The sequence below is a fragment of the Wolffia australiana genome, chromosome 6 (genome assembly GCF_029677425.1).
Source record: "Wolffia australiana isolate 7733 chromosome 6, ASM2967742v1".
Lineage (NCBI taxonomy): Eukaryota > Viridiplantae > Streptophyta > Magnoliopsida > Alismatales > Araceae > Wolffia > Wolffia australiana.
In genome coordinates, this window is record NC_135840.1 from 12398716 (window position 1) to 12420770 (window position 22055).

The 22055-nt window shown below is 40.1% G+C and overlaps 2 protein-coding genes and 1 non-coding gene across 4 annotated transcripts; all 3 read left to right on the forward strand.

Annotated features, from left to right (window-relative positions):
* The first annotated feature begins 219 nt into the window (after positions 1 to 219).
* LOC144705028 (small nucleolar RNA R71) lies at positions 220 to 326 on the forward strand. Its single transcript, XR_013581941.1, has one exon. It is a non-coding gene; the product is annotated as a small nucleolar RNA R71 (small nucleolar RNA).
* A 7585-nt stretch (positions 327 to 7911) lies between these two features.
* On the forward strand, positions 7912 to 9550 carry RABE1B (RAB GTPase homolog E1B). The gene has a single exon (XM_078576612.1). The coding sequence runs from the start codon at positions 7985 to 7987 to the stop codon at positions 9425 to 9427; it is 1443 nt and encodes a 480-aa protein (XP_078432738.1). The 5' UTR covers positions 7912 to 7984; the 3' UTR covers positions 9428 to 9550.
* A 4155-nt stretch (positions 9551 to 13705) lies between these two features.
* Positions 13706 to 17966, forward strand: LOC144704260 (Tetratricopeptide repeat (TPR)-like superfamily protein). Of its 2 annotated transcripts, XM_078576613.1 has the most exons (5): positions 13707 to 14171; positions 14287 to 14439; positions 16063 to 16268; positions 16767 to 17000; positions 17673 to 17966. In XM_078576613.1, exons 1-4 carry the CDS (start codon positions 13758 to 13760, stop codon positions 16966 to 16968), a joined length of 975 nt encoding a protein of 324 aa, XP_078432739.1. In that variant the 5' UTR covers positions 13707 to 13757; the 3' UTR covers positions 16969 to 17000; positions 17673 to 17966. The 2 variants fall into 2 exon arrangements, with proteins under 2 accessions (XP_078432740.1, XP_078432739.1); XM_078576614.1 differs by lacking the exon at positions 17673 to 17966 and having other exon boundaries at positions 13706 to 14171; positions 16745 to 16884.
* The last annotated feature ends 4089 nt before the right edge of the window (positions 17967 to 22055 follow it).

A 22055-nucleotide genomic window follows, 5' to 3' on the forward strand; every position in this document is an offset into this window, starting at 1 on the left:
GCCTTGGCGTCGAGCATCCCTTTCAGTCTAGGCATGACACGTCTACCTCCATAACATTTTGCTGCATGTCGACAACTGTTTTCTGGCACTATCTCAATGAGTTTGCACGCTGCATCTTCATTGTTTCTCATGAATGTTCCGCCGCTCGCTACGTCCAGTAGGTACTGGTCTGGTGCACCTAAGCCCTCATAGAAGCTCTGTATGATTTCTCGGTATGCGATATTATGGCTAGGGCACTGCCTGGTGAGATCCCTCAAACGCTCCCAAGCCTCATAGAATATCTCTCCCGGGCTCTGGGTAAACTCTCTAATGAGCTTTTTTATAGTGGTGGTCTTCCCTAGAGAATAATACTAACTAATGAATTTCATTTCCATTTCATCCCATGAAGTGAACTCATGAGCCAAGTTTCGAAACCATTCTTTGGCATTCTTTGCCATTCTGTAATTCTTCCTTCAGGGTGAAAGGGAAGAGACGCATCCTTACGATCTCAAGGGGTGCAGTGCCGAAGTAAAGGAATTATGTGATATGCGCAAATTCCTCCGTGTGTGTATATGGTTCTTCAGAAGGTAGACCATGGAAAGAAGGAAGGAGGCTAAGGGTAGGCGAGTCCATTTTAAGATTTGCTCGTTGGCCCACAGGTGTGTTTACTCTAGTAATCGTCCTGTTAGGCAATGGCCACGCATAGTCAATCAGTCTCAACTTTTCTTCCTCTTGCTGTTCTCACGCCATAGCTGCTGCTCCACACTCTGTGGGCCACTAAGATGACTAAAATATAAAAATAATTGTCGGATTAAATATGATAGCGGTTCGAGTTATTGGAATGCAACCGATCCCGCTTATAAAGCGTACACCAGGTTACTCCTCGTGCCCCTAACTTGATAACACAACGATAAACACCATTAAAACAAGGAGTTGAATCACCCATAAATTGCCCTATGTCGTGCTCTCCTGTTAAATTCCCTACGAATACAAAATATTTCCAACCAAACACACGTAATTAAATTAATTTCGGCGGGGTAGAGTTTACCTTTCACTCGAATACCGGGGACTCCACTCCATGCGCACAAGCCCAGTAACTCACTAAAATGATTAGCTCAAGAAATATATGTAGAAGTAGTTCAATTCAACAAAAAAATCACTCGATACGATGAAAAATGCCTGCATATCGAATAAAAAATGTGACTAAGTCCCCGGCAACGGCGCCATTTGATGGGACTAAAATTTGAGGTTGTTAAACACAAATTTACGTGTCAAAGAAAGTAAAACACGACTCAGAAAAATGAATGAATAAAACACAGTATAGTGATGAGTCGAGGTTGAATCCACAGGGAAATAGGGATTTTCATATAAGATCTGCACGTACGAGCAACAATTCCATAGAATCGAGTGACAACTTGAGAGAAGAATGATGAATAGATGGTGAAGACACAAAGAGAGACGCGATATCTATCCGACGGATCTAAAATTGTCAGAATTGGATTAGTATCGGACGAGAGATCGCGAATATAGAAAGTCCGAATTAGATTTCAAGGGTATTGTGATTTTCGAAGTAAAATTCAAAAGTAAAACAAAAGTAAACCTAGTTAAGTGATGATTTCGACGAAACATGTTGGAACTAACCTTGAAAAAGTGAATCGGTCGATCAGAACATGTCGGATTGAGTTATTCCTCACCGCGAAGTCCCTGATTCAAGCCCTGGCATTTCTTCGAGCATGTGGCGTCCGGTACTCTCTTGTTGATTTTCCGTGGTGGATCTCACCTTCGACGTGTACTCGTGGCTTCTCGGCAGTGGATCTCACTGTCAGGGCCACAATCGATGACCGGGACCTCTCTCCCCCTCCAAGATCGCCTAGAACAACCCTCGAGAAAGGATTTTTTTCTCAAAAGAAAGCTAGCCCGATGGTTCTGTATGTTTTCCCCTGTTAAGGGTGATCCTGGCCTCTCCTGGCCGTCCGATTGCCCTTAAGTGGGGGCCAATCAGATAGGATTAGGCCACATCACCCCCGAACAAAAAGGGGAAAGTGAGGAGAGAGAAATCAATAAGAGAGAAAATTAGGGTGGAAGGGAGAAGGAAGAGCCGCCGCATGCCGACGCCCACCGCTGCCGCCTGCCAACGCCTGCCGTCGCCCATCACCATGCCTGCTTTCATGGAAGTGGCCACCGTCGCGTCGTGCGATCGCCGCCGCCACATCGCGCGGCCGATGCCATCGCGTTACACGGTCGCCGCTGCCATTGCGTCGCAATACAGCCGCCGTCACGTCACGAGGCAGTCGCCGCGTCGAGGCGTCGAGGCCTTGCAGACGCCATAGCGGCCACCTCCGTCGGCGCTTGGACCTTTGTCGCCTCTTCCGCTGTCACCGTGGCCGGCTCCTCCTCTGTTTGTGGGGACTACTTGTGAAGCTGAGGCCGGCTCGGCCCAAGGCTGAGCATGCGGCTCTGCCCGGCCGCGGGGATGAGCGTGCGGCTTGGCCTAGGTTGGCACTCCTATGTTGGAGCCGCCTGCAGTGTCTTTCCTCGCATGATGCCGTCTCGAGCAAAGTCATACGACTTAACACACTAGTATTGCAATGGTGTCACGCTCGACATAAAATGACCGAGAGGCATCAAATAACTTAACCTGCTCCTTGCAACCATTAAACTCCAAGAAGAATGATTAATTTGCAAAGGTTTGACCTTGAGAACGGTCAAACCTTTAAATCACATCAAATTAATAATAAATTCACGAATGTAAAGTAAACATGTGATGAAATGGAATGAATGCTAAAATGATGAGAATGTCAGATAATGTGCATCAAATTCATTGAAATAATGCATTAATATTGGTTATAAATGGACTTAATGCATAACATTATAGCACGTTATCAGTGGCTAATCCTATCACAACTTTAAATATTAGGCAGAGGAACACATAAACGACCGCACTGAAAACTACAATTTAACTACGAGCGTAGGGGAGAAGATGGAACCTGTTGGGCTAATACCCCAGGTTCGTGGTGGTTTAGGTCGGGGGTGAAGGCATGTGGCAGTAATGATGAAGGCGCGAGCAGGAGTACTAAGGTCGCGGGTCGTTGGCAGGAGCACGATGAACGGCTGGCTTGTGCGTGCCGGGACACTGGTGTGCACCTGTGCAGGTGCGCGTTGAGGGCGTGCACAGAAGGGAGATTGGGTGTGGCGTGGGCAAGTGGGACAGACACATGCGGGGGCATGCAGCGCTCACGTGGCCGCGCAAAGGATGCGGTGATGGAGCGCGCGTGCAAGAGGGCGCACTGTTTGGGCATGCGTGGTCGTGCAGATCTGGCATGCACGGACCGCACTGAAGGATGGTGCGGTAGGCACCCGGGGTGGCATGTGGCGCGGAATTGCACGAACATGCTAGGGCTGCTGCAAGTGGGCGAGCGGTGCGTGTGCACTTGTGGACGGCAGCGTTGGAGGATGATCGTAAAAGGACACTGCACGGTCGGGGGCGGCGATCTTGGACCCGCCACTGGTGGTGTAGACGGTGACGGCTGCTGCGTCCAAGGAAAGGGTTCTTGGAGGTTAATTCTAAGAATCGGATTCTTGGAGCGATGTGCAATGAACAAGGCTATTGGTGGGCAGCAGGGCATTACAGCAGGAAAGGGCGCTGGCAGGGCACGTTCTTGCAGGATGGCGAACAAGGCGCGAGATCATTCTTGGAATTGGCTTCAAGAAGATGCGGCACGATGATGATGATACTAGACGATGGAGTGGCGGCGACGGACCATTTCACCCCACGAAGTGTTCTCGACGTGGACGAAAAAAATGATGTGATGAGAAACTCCCATGATCTAATCTAGGAAAGCAGTAAAGGTAACTCCCAAAAGGGAGGAGGCGAACACCAATTGAAGAACACTACTTTCAAATTCAATCAACTCCAAGGCTTTCTTAGGCATGCGGTCCCTTTATATAGGAGGGAGGATGCCTAAGTGGACTGAGATTGGGGAACCATCGCATGACGATGATTCCCCACAGAGTACATCAAACAGAATAAAAATAACAAAAAGGTTTGAGGCTCAAAACACGGCGGCCCGATCTGATAAGAAATCAAATCGCAAGAAAATAAAGAACAAACCATTTAAAACCCAGCATTAAGCTGAATACTTGAAGTTGGGGTCACGGACATCGCTCGGGCTGTTCAAAGAGGTTGCTGACGTCCCTTGGTGCTGTTGATGAGATGGTTCCCCATCATGAGGGAGTGACAGAAAGATAAATAAATAGAGAGAGAGTGAAAGAAAATGAGAGAGAAAAGGGAGGGAGGGAGACAGAGGGAGATAAAATGAAAGAGATGAGGGAGGGAGGGAGAGAGAAATAAATAGCGATATAGGGAGAGAAAATGAGAGAGCTGAGGGAGGGAGAGTGAGAAAGGGAAAATGGAGAGAAAAGGAGAGAGATGATGGAGGGCGGGAGGGAGGGAGAGAAAGAGAGAGAGAGAGAGGGAGAGAAAATGAGAGAGACGAGGAACGGAGGGAGACACAAGGCAAAAGAGATAATGGAAGAGAAAATGAGAGAGATGAGGAGGGATGGAGAGAGAAATAAATAGAGAGAGGGAGAGAAAGTAAGAGAAATGAGGGAGGGAGAGAGAGGGAGAGAAAATGAGAGAGATGAGGGAGGGATGGAGTGAAAGAAATAGAGAGGGAGAAAAGTAAGAGAAATGAGGGAGGGAGGGAGAGAGGGGGAGAAAGTGAGAGAGATGAGGGAGGGAGGGAGGGAGAGAAAGTTAGAGAGATGAGGGAGGGAGGGAGAGAAAGTTAGAGAGATGAGGGAGGAAGGGAGAGAAAGTTAGAGAGATGAGGGAGAGTGGGAGAGAAAGTTAGAGAGATGAGGGAGGTAGGGAGGGAGAGAAAGTTAGAGAGATGAGGGAGGGAGGGAGGGAGAGAAAGTTAGAGAGATGAGGGAGAGTGGGAGAGAAGGTTAGAGAGATGAGGGAGGGAGGGAGAGAAAGTTAGAGAGATGAGGGAGGGAGGGAGAGAAAGTTAGAGAGATGAGGGAGAGTGGGAGAGAAGGTTAGAGAGATGAGGGAGGGAGGGAGAGAAAGTTAGAGAGATGGAGAGAAAGAAAAAGTGAGAGAGGGAGAGGAAATGAGAGAGATGAGGCAGGGAGGAATTGTCGGGTACCCACTATCTATCGTTGTGTCTCTTTCCACTAAAGAGAACCCACTATCTATCCGTAGTGTCTCCACACTAATGGCTTACAGGACCAACCATACTTATCATATGAGTGAGGCTAGATAGTGATATTCTATCTGGATACTTCCATGTCCTTCTTGTGTATACTTTGAATAGGAATATTTAGAACACACGATTAAAGACTAGTGATCTCTGTATTACGATCTCATGATAATTCCCTAAGTCTGATCATATATTTATGGACTTCATTATAAGCACCACACATGCACTATAATGAAAATGTTCTATTAATGAACATGGAATGAGATATGGAATGTGTGATTGGTTGCGGCCACATATTTTTCCATCAATAAAATCCATCCATGAAATATTTTAGTCTGGTTTTTTATTTTAAAAGTGTACTTGATTTAATACCTCAAAGATGCTTGGATAGTAACCTCTAAGATGCTACGATATTAACTAATGTTGAACACAATCTAAAAGTACAAAGATGTGAGATAATAGGGATGGAAATCATAGAATACAATTTTAAGATACTAATTGAATACCTTATTCTTGATTGAAAATATTAAAGACTTGTAAAATAATTAATGGCCTCCCCAAAAGAATCAGATTTTTAATTTACTGAAGCATAAATTCAATGTCTAGTCAAACAGAGTCAACACATTTTGCACAATGAATAATCACTTCAATGATATCCTAGATAAGTCAATATTTGTATTATGGTCAAATGATTGAATCGGGATAATTGTGAAATTCAATCTGGAGAAGAACGAAATGTAGTAGAACATGTGACTACATTCACAGTCATATGTTTGATATATTTTTTTGATTGGAGAAATGGAAAGGTCGATATCCATAGATCTATATTTCCTTAATTAGGGTAAATTGTTTATTATTTTTTATGCATCATAATTTAATTACAGACATGATTGTGTAATATGGTAAGTTTTAAATAATATTCAATACTTGATGGTATTTTTACGAGATTGTTTGCCATTTAATTTGATGAGTTTTGTTATGTGAGAACATAATTAATAAGGTTTAGTTTCAAATAATTTTGATACATGAGTATGTCATATAATTTTGTATTTATACATTTTTTAATCTACTGAAGCATATATCTCGAAGACGTCTGACATATTTCCTTTTTCAAGTGCAGTCTACCATTTGATGTTGTGTGATTAAGGAGATTAGATAGCAATAATTGATTATTCCATCTTCACAAGAACTATACAAAAATCCACCAATAAAATATGCTGATATCAAAGTCTATACTTATATTTACAAAAAACATAATGTCAAGAAACTAAACTGCACCATTTTATTGAACTTTTTTGCAATCTATTATCTAATATTGATCACCTGGTAAAAAACACAGGTCACTTAAAAGGGGTTGAAAATTTAATCAGCGATCATGGTAGTAAAATATTATCTTCTTCCTCATCCTCGAAAAACTCAATACCTACTCTCTTGACAAGATGAAACTCACTTCTGATCTCTTTCATTCTTCAGGTATAGATCACCTTCCTGCAACCGTGTGAGGAGAGATACCAGAAATATTAAATGATTCTTTCACTATCACAAGGGCCCAAGAGAGTCTCCAAGTACATTGTGGACCATAAACTGAGCCCTTCAAATTAGGGATGTGATATCATAATCGTGGACTTAAACTAGTAACAAAAAAAAGTATCTGATTTATGCCAAACCATAACATAAGTTAACATAAGTCTGGAATTATCAAAACAGACTATCTCAATTACCCTAATTATGAACGGTAGAGAAAGGTTTGTCCAATAAACATGCATCAATGAAACTCTATATTCTAATTTCTACTTCAAAATAAAAAAGCTATAATCTCGCTGCTGTGATTTATGCCAAAACATAGCGGTGATGCTAATATTTCTGGCACCCATAAAATGGAATGTTATAAGTCTGGAATTATCAAAACAGACTATCTCAATTACCCTAATTATGAACGGTAGAGAAAGGTTTGTCCAATAAACATGCATCAATGAAACTCTATATTCTAATTTCTACTTCAAAATAAAAAAGCTATAATCTCTCTGCTGTGATTTATGCCAAAACATGGCAGTAACGCCTATATGTCTGGCGCACGCGAAATGTTAGAATTCTACAATTATCAAAAGAAAGTATCTCAGTTACCCTAATTATGAACGGTAGATAAAAGGCCATCCAAGAAACATACCCTAATTATCAAATTCTATATTCTAATCTTTTATTTGAAGAAAATCTATAATTCCTCTACTGTGATTTAGCCTATATTTCTGGCACCCATGGAACCTTATAAGTCTGGAATTATGAAAAGAAACTATCTCAATTACCCTAATTATTAACGAACGATACAGAAAAAGCCCATCCAAGAAAACTCCATGCCCAAGTCAAACCCCAAATCCCAATTTTTATTTTTATTTCAAAAAACAGAAACTCCAATTTCCCCAACCGTGATGTGGCTAGGGTTCCCCCCTCCCCCTCCCAAATCACAAACCCACCACAAGCGAGACGAAGCCGACGTGGCCCCATCCACACCCTCCACCGCATCACCCTATCCCTTTCAAACAACCCAGCACCCGCCACGTGGCCGGCCCAGCGGCCGCGAATCCCCCCCGGCACTTTTACACTCCAACCCCCCAATCCCCTCCCAACCGAGGACATCCCCACAAATAAAAAAAATCCGAGGAAAAAACCTGCGGCCAGATTTCCCCCTCCCGAGCAGGATAAGACTTCCCCCTTCTCCCCTCTTATCTACTCTATCCTCTTCCCCTTCCTCCTCTTCCTCTCTCGCGCTCTCCTCCTCCGCCGCCGCCGCCGCCGCCGCCATGGCCATCTCCGCTGCCGCCGCCGCCAAGCCGCTCTTCCCCTCCGCCGCCGCCGCCGCCGCCGCCTCCAGGCCCGCCGCCGCGGCCGTAACCCTAAAACCCTCAAAAACCCCCTCCTTCTCCTTCCTCTCCTCCTCCTTCTCGAACCCGCTCGCCGAGAAGAGCCACGCGGCGGCGGCCGGCACGCGGCGGCGCGACGCCGGCGTGGTGCGCGCGGCGCGCGAGAAGTTCGACCGGAAGAAGCCCCACGTTAACATCGGCACAATCGGCCACGTGGACCACGGCAAGACCACCCTCACCGCGGCCCTGACCATGGCCCTGGCCTCTCTCGGCAACAGCGCGCCGAAGAAGTACGACGAGATCGACGCGGCGCCGGAGGAGCGCGCCCGCGGCATCACCATCAACACGGCCACGGTCGAGTACGAGACGGAGAACCGGCACTACGCCCACGTCGACTGCCCCGGCCACGCCGACTACGTCAAGAACATGATCACCGGCGCGGCGCAGATGGACGGCGCGATCCTCGTCGTCTCCGGCGCCGACGGGCCGATGCCGCAGACCAAGGAGCACATCCTCCTGGCCAAGCAGGTCGGCGTGCCCAACATGGTCGTCTTCCTCAACAAACAAGACCAGGTCGACGACGAGGAGCTCCTCCAATTGGTCGAATTGGAGGTCAGGGACCTCCTCTCGGCCTACGAGTTCCCCGGCGACGAGATCCCCATCGTCTCCGGCTCCGCCCTCCTCGCCCTTCAGGCTCTAATGGAGAACCCCGGCATCAAACGCGGCGAGAACAAGTGGGTGGACAAGATCTACGCCTTGATGGACGAGGTGGACAATTACATCCCAATTCCCCAGAGGCAGACCGAGCTCCCCTTCCTCCTCGCCATCGAAGACGTCTTCTCCATCACCGGCAGAGGCACCGTCGCCACCGGGAGGATCGAGAGAGGCACGGTCAAAGTCGGCGACACCGTTGACATCGTCGGTCTAAGGGAGACCCGGTCAACGACCGTGACCGGAGTGGAGATGTTCCAGAAGATTCTGGATGATGCCATGGCTGGGGACAATGTGGGGCTGCTTCTGAGGGGAATTCAGAAGATTGACATTCAGAGAGGGATGGTGTTGTCCAAGCCTGGGACTATCACCCCTCACACTAAGTTTGCTGCCGTGGTGTACATACTGAAGAAGGAGGAAGGGGGGCGGCACTCGCCGTTCTTCGCCGGGTATCGGCCGCAGTTCTACATGAGGACGACCGACGTCACGGGGAAGGTGACCCAGATCATGAACGACAAGGACGAGGAGTCGAAGATGGTCATGCCTGGGGACAGAATTAAGATGGTGGTGGAGCTCATCATGCCTGTGGCTTGTGAGCAGGGGATGAGATTCGCCATTAGAGAGGGCGGCCGGACCGTCGGCGCCGGAGTCATTCAGTCGATCATCGAGTGATGTGGTTTGGTTCATCTCTCTCTCTCTGCTCTGGTCTGGTCCTTGATTAATTCCTTGCTTACAACGTTTTGTCTCTCCGGCTAGAACTTGGATACCATGGAAGAAGCTCTGGTTTTTTCTCCATTACTGAAGCTTTCTCTCTGTCCTTTTTTTTTTTAAAATTCTCTGAGGCTGCATCATTTTTCATTCTTCTTTTGTTGATGTTAGTGTTCTTGATTTCTTCAAATTTAGTTTTCTCCATTACTAAAGCTTTCACTCTGTGCTTTTTTAAAAAAAAATTTTCTGAGGCTGCATCATTTTTCCTTCTTCTTTTGTTGATGTTAGTGTTCTGGATTTCTTCAAGTTTAGTTTTCTCCATTACTAAAGCTTTCACTCTGTGCTTTTTTCAAAAAATAAATTCTGAGGCTGCATCATTTTTCCTTCTTCTTTTGTTGATGTTAGTGTTCTTGATTTCTTCAAGTTTAGTTTTCTCCATTACTAAAGCTTTCTCTCTGTCCTTCTTTCTTCTTTTTAAATTTTCTGAGACTGCATCATTTTTCTTCTTCCTTTGTTGATTTTAGTGTTTATTAGACATGGTTGTTCTGTTCTGTTCATTTTGAACGAACAGAAAATTTGCACAAAAGAACTGCACAGGGCCTTGTTCTTTGTTCTGTTCTTTTTTTTCAAAAACATATGTATTCGGAAAGTTGCACAAATTCATACTAGAACAAAATTCGCACAAAGCAAACAAAAGAACAGCACACAGGACTGTGCGATGTTCTCTTCGGAAAACAGAACAGAACGAACAATTCGCACAAATTCACACAAAAAGAACAGAATGATGGTAGATGTTTTTTGTCGATTAGGTGGGTTGGTCTCTGTTCCTCTTAACAATGATGTGATGGCTGTTTGTGAGGAGAAAATAATACATTGATTTGGTATCCTCTAATCTTGAGCTTTGATTATTTTATTTTTCTATATTTGAAAATCCTCTCCACGATCTTTTTCCCGCTGATTCTTTATAACTTCCTTGAATGTTTGGTTTTTAAATGCTCATTGGATGTTCCTTTTCAAACCTTGAAAAAATAAGTTCTGAAAAAGAATCCCATAATACTTCACAATCATTTTACTTGGTCATTATGATTTCGTGTGATCTAAAATGTGGAAATCTTATCCTTCCATATCTAAACGAACCAAACTTTCGATGTCATCCACCAAATTAGTCCCAAGACAAGATTTACTGATATGAAATTGAATTTGACACGAACGAGATCACAAAGAATCAAATGAATGGGTACAAAAGTCAATGTGACTCCATCATGAGTAGATTGAAAGGGTATATGAATGAAATATCATTTGTAAACAATCAAAACTTCAGAGTGGATCATCTGGGAATATGTAAAATTTTGAATAAATTATACTTATAATTGAATAGTTATTCAAAATACACCACAAAAATACTAAATTTAATTATTGCGACCCTATATATGTTTAGATCAAACGCTCTTTCAATTTAAATGTTCCTTATAATATATATTTCCAAAATAAAATCCATTTCTCGTTGAATTTGGTCTTTAACTAAAAAATAGTAGACCGACATGATTGACCTAACCCATAAACCAAATTGTTGAAGTTCGTCTCTTTTTATGAGTATGCATGTATAATCAATAAGTCACCTTCTTCATAAGTTTCCTAGTCATCTTAAGCATATTTCAAATGTTGACCACTTAATGGACATGAACTTTCCATATGTCCATTTATTGAAATTTTTTATCAATTTCATAGGCTATCCAAATTTTCTTCAACTATATATACTTTAATTTCATTGAAATGTTGAGATTTCATTTCTATATTCCTTGAGTGAGACATGTTAAGATGTTCATATGTATAGGGGAGAAGGAAAAATAATAGCCGGTACTTGAAAAGTTCTGTACTGGGTGAATTTCATTTGGGGCCTTCCCCTAATTATAATTAACTATATTTTTAATAGAAATTATTAAACTTTAAATATATCTTATGACGTCAAAAAGAACATTTTTGTGTGATCCTTTGTATCAGTCTAGTAAACAACTCTAGTGGCCCATTAACCTTTATTGTCCAACGTATTTGGTTTAAGGAAAACGACAGTAACATATTTTATTTCATGGATGGTGGCTCAATTTTATACATATTTCAATTTTTATTTGAAGGCACATTTTGATTGGTTTATTCTGCTAGTACATTGGATTTATATCGCCTATCATGGACATAAACCAACAGTAATAATCTCACTTTTATACATTCTTTACCTCATCTAAATATCCATATATTTGCTTATTATTCTAATGTTAGTTTTGACCACATTCTATTGTTGAATTCTCAAAATATGGTGAAGAATAATGACTGTTTACTTGGGAATCTAATTTTCCGTAGAATTTTCCTCAAAGTTTGTTATTCTTGATTTCTTCAAATTTTAGTTTACCCTCCTGCAAATCTAGGGGGAATGGGAAGTGTTTAGTGATATCATCACATAAAAACGCAAACATTATGAAGTATCCTAAAAATGCAAGAAACAATCTGCCAACCTCGACAGTTTCATGGCTTGCTTTTGCCCTGGTAAAATTTAAGCCGATGGTCTCTTCTATAAAAAGTAGTTGAATAATTACAAACTAACACAAGAAACAATCAACTAACCCTTACGGCTTCAGTGACTTGCTTTTGCCCCTATATAATTTAAGTCAATTCTTTCTTCTATACAAATGTTTAGATATTTAATCATCAGGTACTATGAATTTGGGGCAATGATCGTGTCATTTTGTTTGTGAAATCAAGTCTCATTTTTCTAAACATTTAAACTACTGGAAGATAAACCCAAAAAATTCAGGTCCAAAGCCAACCAAAACATGATATGATTTAGCTTGTTGACCATTTGTGCAAAACCCAACTCTATTAAAAAATGGAGATAATTCTAAATACTAAATACAACCAAAACACAATATGATTCGTCTCTTAATGAACTGATTTCCTGAGATATTACATAAATACTTCCTTGGTTTAACACAAATTGACCCAATTCAAAATGCCTTGACCAATGGTTTACCAGTCCACTTTGGAATTTCGGCATTTTGAACATTCATCAAAGGACTACTTTCCTATCATGATTTGGCCTCATGTCTCAGGCTTCAATATTTAGTATCATGCTCCATCCAGGACCTCCATCTCTCCCTTAACATGAATGTTTCTACAAGGGCCTAAGATCAAATGCCAATGGAAGTTAGATGGAGATATAATAACCTTAATGGTCCTTTTGTACAAGGTCCATAAGCTTTTATCAGATGAGTGATTAGGTTGAATCTTATCCCAAAGTTTTCCATCTGATTCAAGTTACTGAAATGTTCCTGACAGAATATGAGAAAAAGACTTTTTTTTTTGTCATGTACTCAAGAGTTAGAATTCAGATTTTTTCGTTTGAATATAGAGAGGAATCTTGAATTTCTGAGATATCTAATTGTCTAAACTTGATACCATACTTGTTCTAATTATTAAATATATAGTCTTTGAGAAAAAGAAAGGAAACGTGTCTCAATCATGGCGCATGGACCGTTCATGTCGTGATATTTGGTTTGGTTTTATTACATACCTCCCCTTCCCACAAAATTAATTTTATATTTCTCCATGCTTCAGGGTATAATCAGAAAACGGAAATCCCAAAGGTAGAAAATAAACAGTCATCTTGAGCGGAGATTTAATCATAAAAGAGAGACTAAATATCGAATAGTTAGTTTAAATCGTAAACTAACTAAATAAAAACTTTCAACGTAGACATATTTCTCCAACCGAAGACCGTTGTCGTAATTTTACATCAGAAAAGGTAGAAATAAACAAAAACCTTTAAAGCAGACATATTTCTCCAACCTTAGCGTGTAATAATATTAATTTTAAATTAGAAGAATAAAAAATCAACAAAACCTTGAAAGCAGCCATATTTCTCCAACCGAAGAACCTAGTCATAATTCTAAATTAGAAAAGATAGAAACTTTGAAATCATACATATTTCTCCAACCTAAGAGCGTAGCAATAATTTTAAATTAGAAAAAATAAAAAAAGAAAATAAAAACCTTGGAAGTTGACATATTTCGCTAACCTAAGAGTGGTGTAATAATTTAAAATTATAAAAAATACATAAAAACCTTGAAAGTTGTCATATTTTTCCATCTAAGAGTTTATTACTAATGTTAAATTAAAAAGGTAGAAAAAGAAATAAAAACCTTGAAAGCAGACTTAATCACAAATATGCGGGCAGTCGTTGTAAAATGTAAACGATTTGTGAGATTCTTCTGAGAAGGTGGGAAGGAGGCGAAGGAGAGAATTCATGGCGGCGATGGTTCTTCTGGCGAGGTTAACGCCGTCGACGGAGACGATCTTCCCCAAGAACTCATCTTCTTTGTTCGATCTCTATCCGTGCTTAACCAGACCACGCATATTCCCTTACGGATCATGGCCAAGGAGGGAAAATTCGGCGAAATTCCTGGTTTTTAGGGATTCTGGTCGGAAATTGCTATCTGGGTCGGCGAATTTCGCGAGAGGGGGAGTTGGGTCCGACCCGGAAGGCGACGAGGAGGACGAAGGGAAGAAGAGAGAATGGGAGGAGCAACTGCGCGGCAGGATGAAGGATTTGGAGGAGATGAGGGAGCTGGAGAGGAGAGCGGAGGAGGTTCAGCGAAGAATTAGTGAAGATGAAACCGAGGAGGAGAAGAGAGAGAGGGTGAGAAAGGAGCTTGAAAAGGTACGTTGAATTTGGTTTTAGTGAGTGAATTTTGATTTTGGTGATTTGTTTATGGGTTCTGAAGAGTGAAGGAGAAGCTGTTGTTGTTGTTGTTCTTGTTGGGTGTGTTGGGCAGTTGGCGAAGGAGCAGGCGGAGAGGAGGGAGACGGGGAAGCTGATGTTTGATTTGGGGCAGAAGGCGTATGGGAGGGGAATGTACTCGAAAGCTGTGGAGTTTCTTGAAGGCGCCCTCACCATTATCCCTCGGTCGACTCTCCTTGGAGGAGAGGTCTGAGTCTCTTCTTCTTCTTCAAATATCTTTTTGTTTTTCTTCTTCCTCTTCAAAACTTTTACTTCAAATTCTTCTTTTTCTTCTTCTTCTTCCTGTTCTTCTCTTCAGCTCTTTCCCTTCAAATTCTTCTTTTTCTTCTTCTTCTTCCTGTTATTCTCTTCAACTCCTTCCCTTCAAATTCTTCTTTTTCTTCTTGTTCTTCCTGTTCTTCTCTTCAACTCCTTTCCTTAAACTTCTTCTTCTTCTTCCTGTTCTTCTCTTCAAATCCTTCCCTTAAACTTCTTCTTCTTCCTGTTCTTCTCTTCAACTCCTTCCCTTCAAATTCTTATTTTTCTTCTTCTTCCTGTTCTTCTCTTCAACTCCATCCCTTCAAATTCTTTTTTCCTTCTTCTTCTTCTTCTTCTTCTTCCTATTCTTCTCTTCAACTCCTTCCCTTAAACTTCTTCTTCTTCTACCTGTTCTTCTCTTCAACTCCTTCCCTTCAAATTCTTCTTTTCCTTCTTCTTCTTCTTCTTCTTCTTCCTCTTCCTCTTTTTCTCTTCAACTCCTTCCCTTAAACTTCTTCTTCTTCTTCCTGTTCTTCTCTTCAACTCCTTCCCTTCAAATTCTTCTTTTCCTTCTTCTTCTTCTTCCTGTTCTTCTCTTCAACTCCTTCCCTTAAACTTCTTCTTCTTCTTCTTCTTCTTCAAATTCTTCCTCCTCAAATTCTTTTGCTTATTCTCTTGAAGCTCTTCTACTTATTATTACTGTTTTTATTATTCAACCTTATTCTTCTTCAATTATTTTCTTCTTCTTCTTCTTCTTCAAATTCTTCCTCCTCAAATTCTTTTGCTTATTCTTTTGAAGCTCTTCTACTTATTATTACTGTTTTTATTATTCAACCTTATTCTTCTTCAATTATTTTCTTCTTCTTCTTCTTCAAATTCTTCCTCCTCATATTCTTTTGCTTATTCTCTTGAAGCTCTTCTACTTATTATTACTGTTTTTATTATTCAACCTTATTCTTCTTCAATTATTTTCTTCTTCTTCTTCAAATTCTTCCTCCTCAAATTCTTTTGCTTATTCTCTTGAAGCTCTACTTATTATTACTGTTTTTATTATTCAACCTTATTCTTCTTCAATTATTTTCTTCTTCTTCTTCTTCTTCAAAATTTATTTTTCATTGTTTTTCAAATTCTTCTTTTTCTACTACTACAATTATATTCTTCTTCAAATATTCTTTTTCATCACCATCTTCTTCTTCTTCATCAAATTTATTTTTCTTCAAGTATTCTCCTTCTTATTCATCAAATCTATTATTCTGCTTCTTCAAATTCTTATACTTCTTCTCTTCAAGTTCTTCTTTTCCTTCTTCCTCTTCTTCTTCTTCAAATTCTAATACTTCTTCTCTCCAAGATCTTCTTTTTCTTCTGCTTCAGATTGTTCTTATCTTCAAATTATACTTTTAATCTTCATGTTCCTCTTCAAGTTCTTCTTTTTCTCTTCTTATTCTTTTTCTTCTTCTTCAAGCTTGCTCTTCTTTAAATATTCATCATCAGTTCTTCTTTTTCTTTGAATCTCTTTATGACATGAGATTATGTCAGATGCTGATGAATTTCCCATCTCTCTTCGTTGTTAAAGATTCAAATATGGCTGGCCATGGCCTATGAGGCTAACAATCGACACAAAGATTGCATCGAGCTGTATAAGCAGCTGGAGCAGACGCATCCCAGCATCAGCATCAGGCGCCAGGCCGCAGAGCTGCGTTATATCCTCCAGGCACCAAAGCTCAAGATCTCCAGGGATGAAATGGTCACCATACCGTTGATTGGATCTAGCTACGACAGGTCAATTTCTCTCTATTCCACCCTTTTGTCTTTAGCTCAAGATGTAGTAGAAGTTTCTCCACGTTTGCACAAGAACTAATATATCTATTTTTTGCTGACCAAATTATTGCCATTTCTTATCACTCAATTACTAACATGATGTGCATTTTTTCAATATTATGTCAGATTACAGCCATCTCCACATGCTAGGGTTTTGCCCAAATACATTTACTTACTAGAATTCCTTGTATCCCTTCATTTGTGTGGAACATTTGGGAAGACGAATGTCTATCTATTGCTTTAATAGATAATTCTTTCTACACCGAAAGAACATTCTCGGCGTTAGAACCCTTGATCTAAAAGAAAGGCAATTTCTATGTTCCCCATTCAAGAAAATAAGCCATAGGGTTTTTTTAATTAAAAGACATTTCCTAAATTCTTTGATGATTGCTTTCATGACTGTTCTTGATCCTAGTATGGCTACTTCGCTTATATAGCTTCAGTGATGGCCATGGCTAGATATGCTGGAACATGGAGTGACAAGTACAAAGATATGGATCAAAAGAAGTTGACGGGGGCAAGCCAGCGTTCATCTTCCAAGGACTACTGGGGAGACTTCATTGCATGGCGCCCGCCCGCTGATTGGCAAAAAGACAGAGCCTTGTTTTTTGCTGTGACTCTTTTGCTTGCCATTATTGGATTTGCTCTTCTCCAGGGTTAAAAAATTAAAGCTATTCAGAAGTTCTTGCCAAGGTATTAAACTCAGCACCCGATTAGAAGTTACTGTTTGATGACAGAGAGTTGTCTTTTATTGCCTTATTTTTTCTTATCCCTGTATAAGAGTTGGGAACGTAGGCCCAAACTGAGTTTGGTTCCATCCGTCTCATCTGCCTGGCTCCCAGCTCCCAGGGAGGTGGGGTTCCACCCACTGCTCTGCTCTATCATCTCTCCTATCTCTTCTCTCTCGTTTTCATCTCTCCCTCTCTTCCTCTCTCATTTATCTTCTATCTCTCTAATCCTGTCCCATCTGGTGCTCAAGTGTTGTTCTGGATGGTAGGTTAATCTTTCTCTTCTGGGTCTTTGTGTTTTCTTTGAACCTTCGGGTTCTAATCTGTCTTCGGGTTCTAATCTCTCCTATCTCTTTGGGGGAAGAGATTGGGTTCTAATCTGTCTTTGGGTTTCCTATCCTTATATAAGGGCTGAGAACCTAGGCTCTGAGTGAGTTTGGTTTTATCTTCTTTATCCGGCCAACTTGCTGGGTGGCAGGCTCCGTCCCCCCTCTCTGCTCTATCATATCTCTTTCTCTCTCTCTCTTATTGCTTTTATTCCATCTCTCCCTCTAAACCTTTCTTAAATGGACTTCATCAGTTCTGGATGGTGGGTTAATCTTTCAATTCTCGGGTCTTTGTGTTTTCATGGAAGCAGGTTAGTGTATGCCCTGGTATTTTGGAAGGCGTCCCTGGGTCTTGAGGATGAGATGTGAGAGAAAAGCAAGTTCCCCTGCACTTTATGTAAATACAAGAGAAAGCGTATTCTCAGTTCATGACCAAGGTAATTTTCAAAACCCATATTCTTTAGGATCACATCTCAGAATGATCCAATGTTTAAACTTATACGTTGTAAACTGCGCATGGTTGTTGGTAGAGTTGTGAGATATAGTCCAAAATGAGATATAAGTACAGAACGAATCGAATATAATATTATCTGTTTCATTGCATTCATTGTGACTTGAATGTCTCGATTTGATACATGGGCAATAATCATTAAATGTTTAAAGACCAACTTAATTTTTATTCAGTTTTAATTTCATTTTAAAATAGTGAATTTTTTCTCCCAATATTCTTCATAATTTGAGACCTTTATGAATGGTAAGGAATATCAGTTAGACAATCATTGGGTTATCCACATCATCAATTTGGAGTTGGTGGAAAGAGGAAAGTTCAGCCTTGAGAGTAACCTGGGGTAGAAACTCTTTAGGGCCAGGGGAAAGGGATGGCCCAACATCAAAAGGAGGATCAAGGAGAGAAAATTTGTGAGAAAATCAGAACAAGAAAAGGAAGTTTTTTTCAAAATCAGAAACTTGTAGAATGTCTCAATCCGAAACAATTTTTAGACGAGTATGAAGTACAATTCTTTGCTATAATGGTAATCTAATTAGATGTTTTCAGGACCCTTTACTTCTTGCCGCATAAGTTTTTTAGTATCCCTCAGTTGCTTCTTTTACTCCTTTTTCTAACTCTTTACCTGGTCTTCTTACATTTTCCCACATTTTAGCTGGCCTAATTCAAAAGGTTGTTGCTCATTTTTTAAACTTGATTGCATGCCCGGATTTAGATGGGTGAGCCTTTGATTTGTTATACTTAAAGCTGTTTTTTGTAAAAGTAACCCTGGAAAAAATATCCAATAGTATTAAACCATGTTCTTCTCTTTATAATCCTATAGACTCTTGTTGATTTTGTGTTTTAAGAATTAATCCCCTTGAATCAGTCTGTGAAGTTGTTTAATGCACATGTCGCGAGGATGATGAGAAAGAATCAAATATCAACTTAACGTTTAAATCATCGACATACTGCCATTAGAAAGATATAAAAGTGATCAGTGTCATCTGCCATCAGAAAGTTGGAACCAATGTAATCTCTGGTTTTTAGATGGGTTTTCTTATTGTGTAAGTGATCTCTTTTTTTCCATAGAGTTCAGACCATCGTTGATTTCATTCCATTCTTCAAAAAAAATGTTGATTTCATTCCATCCTATTCCGTAGCTTCCTCATGTTCATCATAACTACTGTTCCATCTCCTCATTTCTTGTGCCATTATTAGTCTGGGTCTTAATGTGTTGGGATCTGCTCATGACTTAACGGTTATTGGGATATGGTGGCCAATCATGGGTATTTGCCATCAGCCTTCAGATATTAAGAATATCTAACATCAACATATCATTCATCTTTGGTTGTGTGACATCATTGGATGTTTCATGTTTAAATCATTGAATGACATTAGATACGTGCAGTTGGATCGTCAGATCTGATATGGTACATGCAATCTTAACCGTCCAACCAAAAGATGCTCTGAAAAGAACTAAGGTTATGTTCATAGAGATATCATGCAATATTATTATTCTAATTTAAAATACCAGAATGTCAGTTGATCAATGTTAAATGTGAAACTGCAGTTTACATAATGATGGATTTGTTTGAAAAAGATGGTAAATAGTTAAGAGAAACCAACAATTTTGAACTTTTAATGCATATCTATGTCATTTCAGCATGTAATTGATAAACGTCCATGCTTACTATTATGTTATGGTGAGTGTAAAGTTGATGAAGTATGGAATCTTAATGTTACTCTCTAAAGCTTTAAATTGGCGTGGCAATGGTTCAAATATTTTGTTGCTAACTTTCCATCATAGATGCTTTTATAGCTCACCGGATGATGTGGGCTCAGTCTGTGAGGCAAACAACCACCTATTACATTGGATGTGGAGCTAGTGGTTTCTCACATTACACTCTGAAGATATTATGTCACAAGAATGTGGAACTGTATTGATTCCCAGGATTGGGGGAAAAGTAAATCAAATCATGGAGTGTAGATAAGTAAAAAGAGTCGGATAAATCAAATAGATTTTACAGAATTAGGAAAACAGTGATGGAAAGATCAAATGGAAGTCTTGATCATGAACTTCCCTTGATCATGATATGTGATTATGAAGCATGACTTTTCAGAAATTTGGTCATATTATTGTAGTTAATGAGAGTTTTAATGCTTCAATTAGGGTTTTAGGATGAATGTACTCAACCATCTGGGGATGTGGATGAATGCTGGATAGCAATTGAGGAGAGTTGTAATGCTTAAGTTAGGGTTTGAGGATGGTCAAGATGGGGCTGAACAGTGAGCCTTACCAGTCTTGTCCCCAAATTCCTCATCTGGAACCACTCTGCACTCACTTGTCGGCCACCACTCTGCGCCACCGCTGGTACCTCCCCTCCGCTCTTGCCTGGATGACTCCCTGCTCTACCACTTGCTGCTGCCACTGCTTTCTACCTCTCCAAACCCTCCTGGAATTTATATGTGATGGATGGGACCATATTTAATTCCTCCAATACTGGTCCCATACAGTTCCATCCCAAATGGGACCATCCTGGATGTTGATTGGGTACCTGATGGGAGATGATTAGTCATCCTTCTGCAAACTCTGGCTTCAATGAGGAGGCCTGATAGGGAAATAAGTGATACCCTGTGAAACTGTGAAGTTAGTCATGCTCATCAAGGTAATAATTGACTAGAGTATGTCGTTGACGTGAGGACGATTCACTCATCATGTAACCAACTAATCATCCCATCCAAAATGTGTGGATAACTGATGGGAATGTGTCGCATTGGGCCACACATGCTCCACAAATTGTGGAAATTTGTTTGATTATTTATCTCAGTATACAATCCTGAGTTTGATGGACAAGTGTGTATGGGAGATGAGGTGGACAGAATGAAAAATCTGGGATGATGGATGTGGATCCTCATCCTGAACTGTCAGGCCGTCCCATCCATAATATCAATGTAATTTACAGAAATAAAACTTGATCATATAAAAGAAATTGAGAACAAGGGTACTCAGACCCCCCTTTCTGATCCATTTTTGTTTGTCATTAAGACTAGAATATCTAATACACATGTACAATTAATAGAAATATTATTTTTTTAAGTGTCTTGGAGGAATCCAATGACTTTGATGGATTTGTTATTAGTCTTTTTGAGAATTTTCTGCCTGGAGATTTTTTTTTATGAACTTTTCTGCATTGAGAAGTTTGCTTTATTATCAAAATACTTTTTAGACTTAATTATATTAAAACCCTGTCATATTTAATCCTTAATTATATTTTAAACGAAAAGATATCACAGTTTAACCATGGGGTGTTGGAGTCATCCTCTATGAAACTATTACTATTTGACACAAAAGATTGATTTTTTAATACTTTATGCACTAAGTGTGACAAGCATGGTTCTTAAATTTATTAGAGACACCATGCAATTCCTATAGTCCAATCCAGGTTAAAAAATAAGCAAGATGTTTTCTTCATTTATGAAAAATTGACCCCAAAAAATTATAAATTGGAACGATTTTCAAACAGCTTAAATTTGAAAATTTGCAACTGGTCAGCTATATCAATATGTATAAAGCAAGACTTGACTCTTTATTTAATGTTAATCTCATTAAGATCTTGAATTGAAAAAAAATCTAAAACTTGAAAAAAACTATAATTTCAAGGGTGAATTTAAAAAACCTATCAATCCTTGAAATGTTTATCATTCCGCAAAATATTGTAACAAACTTCTATGATAGCGTTAAAAGAAATTCACACCATGGTGAGAAGTTTTCTTAGATCATTATGATAGATGTATTGACATAAATTGGCTATGATATTCACCTTTTCATTTTAATTTTTTTGTTCTTAAAAATAAATACAGGACTTCGTTCATGAAATTTCAAATTGAGGAAATTAAGTATGTGGAAAGAAGAAATCATTTCATTCATCTTACACGTAATGTATTTATATAGAATGGAACCAAGAAAAAAGGTAATGAATGTGAAATAACCAAAATAAAGGTTCAGAGTTTTTATATGAAACGTTTCTGAAGAGCTGAAATGAAACACCAGAGTAACGATTGTAACGATTCTGATATAATTAATAATTCAGTAAAATGAAACACCAGAGTAAGGTTTACTTATTTTCTGGAACAACCAAGTTTTGAGTAGGAGGAGATGCTAGTCTTGCATTGGACTGGTCATGTCCCTGGATGCAAAATTTCGAAC

What these genes read in the sequence shown, in the direction of transcription:
- RABE1B (XM_078576612.1), top strand. Translation starts at nt 7,985, where the DNA reads ATGGCCATCTCCGCTGCCGCCGCCGCCAAGCCGCTCTTCCCCTCCGCC.
- LOC144704260 (XM_078576613.1), top strand. Translation starts at nt 13,758, where the DNA reads ATGGCGGCGATGGTTCTTCTGGCGAGGTTAACGCCGTCGACGGAGACG. An exon ending in TGAGAAAGGAGCTTGAAAAG is followed by an intron (nt 14,172 to 14,286) that starts GTACGTTGAATT and finishes TGTGTTGGGCAG; the next exon opens with TTGGCGAAGGAGCAGGCGGA. An exon ending in ATTGGATCTAGCTACGACAG is followed by an intron (nt 16,269 to 16,766) that starts GTCAATTTCTCT and finishes GGCCATGGCTAG; the next exon opens with ATATGCTGGAACATGGAGTG.